A 2371-nucleotide genomic window follows, 5' to 3' on the forward strand; every position below is an offset into this window, starting at 1 on the left:
TTCTATTGTAATTCTGTGTAGGGGAGGTTGTTTCATGGATATAGCTCAATACAGCATCAGCAGAGGTTGTCATGGAATGGTTTGGGTTGGGAGGACTTCGAAACGATCTCATTCCCTCTCCTGCCATGGGCAGGGGAGATCCCACGGGAAGGTTCTCGATAAAAACCCGAATTCTGTAAAACCCCGCAGACTGTAACTCATGAGAGTTGTCCAACATCTTGACATGTTCCTGGTGGATGCTGACATCATCCTTGGCTGTGTTTCAGGCACTCAGGCAGGGCTGTTGATGGAAGAGCTCGGGGCCGTGTGAGCCGTGGCCATGGCAGGGTTCCTGGACAATTTCCGCTGGCCGGAGTGCGAGTGCATCGACTGGAGCGAGCGCCGCAACGCCATCGCCTCCATCGTGGCCGGGGTGCTGGTGAGCCGGGGCACACGGGCTGGGAATCCATCAGCAGTCCCACTCCTGCCTCCAGTTCTGTCAGTTCTCCCTCTTAACTGCCCCCAGTCCAGCCTGTTCCCTCCCAGGGTCACTGTGGGACTGCCAGCAGCGTTGGCACAAGTCCCGTGACGTTGCTGATCACGAACCATTTCTGCTCTCTGTTCTTGAAAAAAATCCCTCATGGATTTCCTGCAGAGTTGGATCTGTTGGAGCTGATCTGTTCTGCATCATCTCTATCTCGTGTGTGTTCAGAGTCTGGGTTCTTGTTCTTAAGGGGAACAAGGAACGGGGAATTTCACAGAAATTGCAGAGGGAGTTTCACAGAATCCCAGAGGGTTTTGGGTTGGGAGGGACCTTAAAGCCCATCCAGTGCCATCCCTGCCATGGCAGGGACACCTCCCACTGTGCCAGGCTGCTCCAAGCCCCAGTGTCCAGCCTGGCCTTGGGCACTGCCAGGGATCCCCGTGGAGCCCGGGGCCAGCCCCACCTGCTCGGGGCCCCCTGGGCCAGGGCCTGCCCCCCCTCCCAGGGAACAATTCCTGCCCAGTATCCACTTCCAGAGATGGGGCAGCCACAGCTTCTCTGGGCATACATTTATCCATACCCTGCTTCTTAATTTGAACAGAAAGTGTGACTGATTCTCAAACACTGCTCTGAAAACAGGAGCATTGAGGTTTGTGCAGACATTGCCAATCAAAGACATTTAAATCACTTTCCAGAAGAGCTGGTGCTTGTTAGAAGCCAGTTAACCCAGTGCTGTCCAGGACCACTGGCCTGGCTTCCCTGCCTGTTCCTGTGCCCTCCCAGCCTCATCCCCTGTGTTTGTGCCCAGTTTTTCACAGGCTGGTGGATCATGATCGACGCTGCCGTGGTTTATCCCAAGCCAGAGCAGCTGAACCACGCCTTCCACACCTGTGGGGTCTTCTCCACGCTGGCCTTCTTCATGTGAGTGTTGGACACAGGGAGCTCTCATCACATGAACACAGGAAACTAACCCAGGGTTTACTGACAATGTGTCCAGTATGGATAAATCAGAGAATCCTGGAATGGTTTGGGTTGGGAGGGACCTCAAAGCCCACCCAGTGCCAGCCCTGCCATGGCAGGGACACCTCCCACTGTCCCAGGCTGCTCCAAGCCCCAATGTCCAGCCTGGCCTGGGACACTGCCAGGGCTGGAGAATCCAATATTTGCCTCAATATGAAACAATTGTCTGCCTTTCCCCCTGTTTTTAAACAGCTTTTGCAGCTGTTCCTTGCCCAAAACTTCCTCAAGTGGGAGGGGTAAGAGTAGCATGGCTTTTGTCATGGAGACATAAATAGAAGTAACAACTTTTATTGAATCATCCAATGCTGGCAAGAAGAAAGGAGGATTTGGGATCTGTAACTATTCAGAATGCCAAGGAATTTCTCAGAATTTGTCACTTCTTAAAAAAAAAATAATCTGGGGTTTTATGTAGAACTCTGAATTGATTTTCTGTAATCTGAAGTGTATCTCTTTTTTTTGTCTCCAGGATAAATGCTGTATCAAATGCACAGGTGAGAGGAGACAGCTACAGTGATGGATGCTTAGGAAGAACAGGTAAATTAACTCTACAAATCCTGCTCAGGTGAACGACTCATCATTTACCTGCTGGGTTTTTTTTTCCAAGTGGTGGTGAAAGAAATAATCAGGAGATAGGAGTAGGAGAGGACTGTTGTGAATTAATTCCTTTACAGAATTAACCCTTGCAGATAAGTGCTGGCTTTGTTAAAAAGGGGAACTTGGAAAAATTCAACTGCTGGAAGTCTTGGCTTCCCAAATTTCCCCTGCAAACCCTGGGTAGCTGCTGGGAGAAATCAGTTCCTGCCTGGGGGTGCTCTGGAGCAGACATTCCCTAGGAATGTGTCACAAACATTTCCATTTCCTCTGTGTCACTGCTGTGGATGTCCTTGG

General features: G+C 50.9%; 1 protein-coding gene across 1 annotated transcript in view; it reads left to right on the top strand.

Annotated features, from left to right (window-relative positions):
• Positions 1–241: 241 nt before the first annotated feature.
• TMEM50B (transmembrane protein 50B) overlaps positions 242–2371 on the top strand; it is a 5158-nt gene continuing 3028 nt past the window's right edge. Inside the window, exons 1-3 of the mRNA XM_008640683.2 lie at positions 242–418; positions 1272–1384; positions 1950–2017. Coding sequence (XP_008638905.1) covers positions 320–418; positions 1272–1384; positions 1950–2017 — 280 coding nt within the window. The 5' untranslated portion in view covers positions 242–319. The remainder of the gene's footprint in view (positions 419–1271; positions 1385–1949; positions 2018–2371) is intronic.

Source organism: Corvus brachyrhynchos, unplaced genomic scaffold (genome assembly GCF_000691975.1).
Source record: "Corvus brachyrhynchos isolate BGI_N302 unplaced genomic scaffold, ASM69197v1 scaffold149, whole genome shotgun sequence".
Taxonomy (NCBI): Eukaryota; Metazoa; Chordata; class Aves; order Passeriformes; family Corvidae; genus Corvus; species Corvus brachyrhynchos.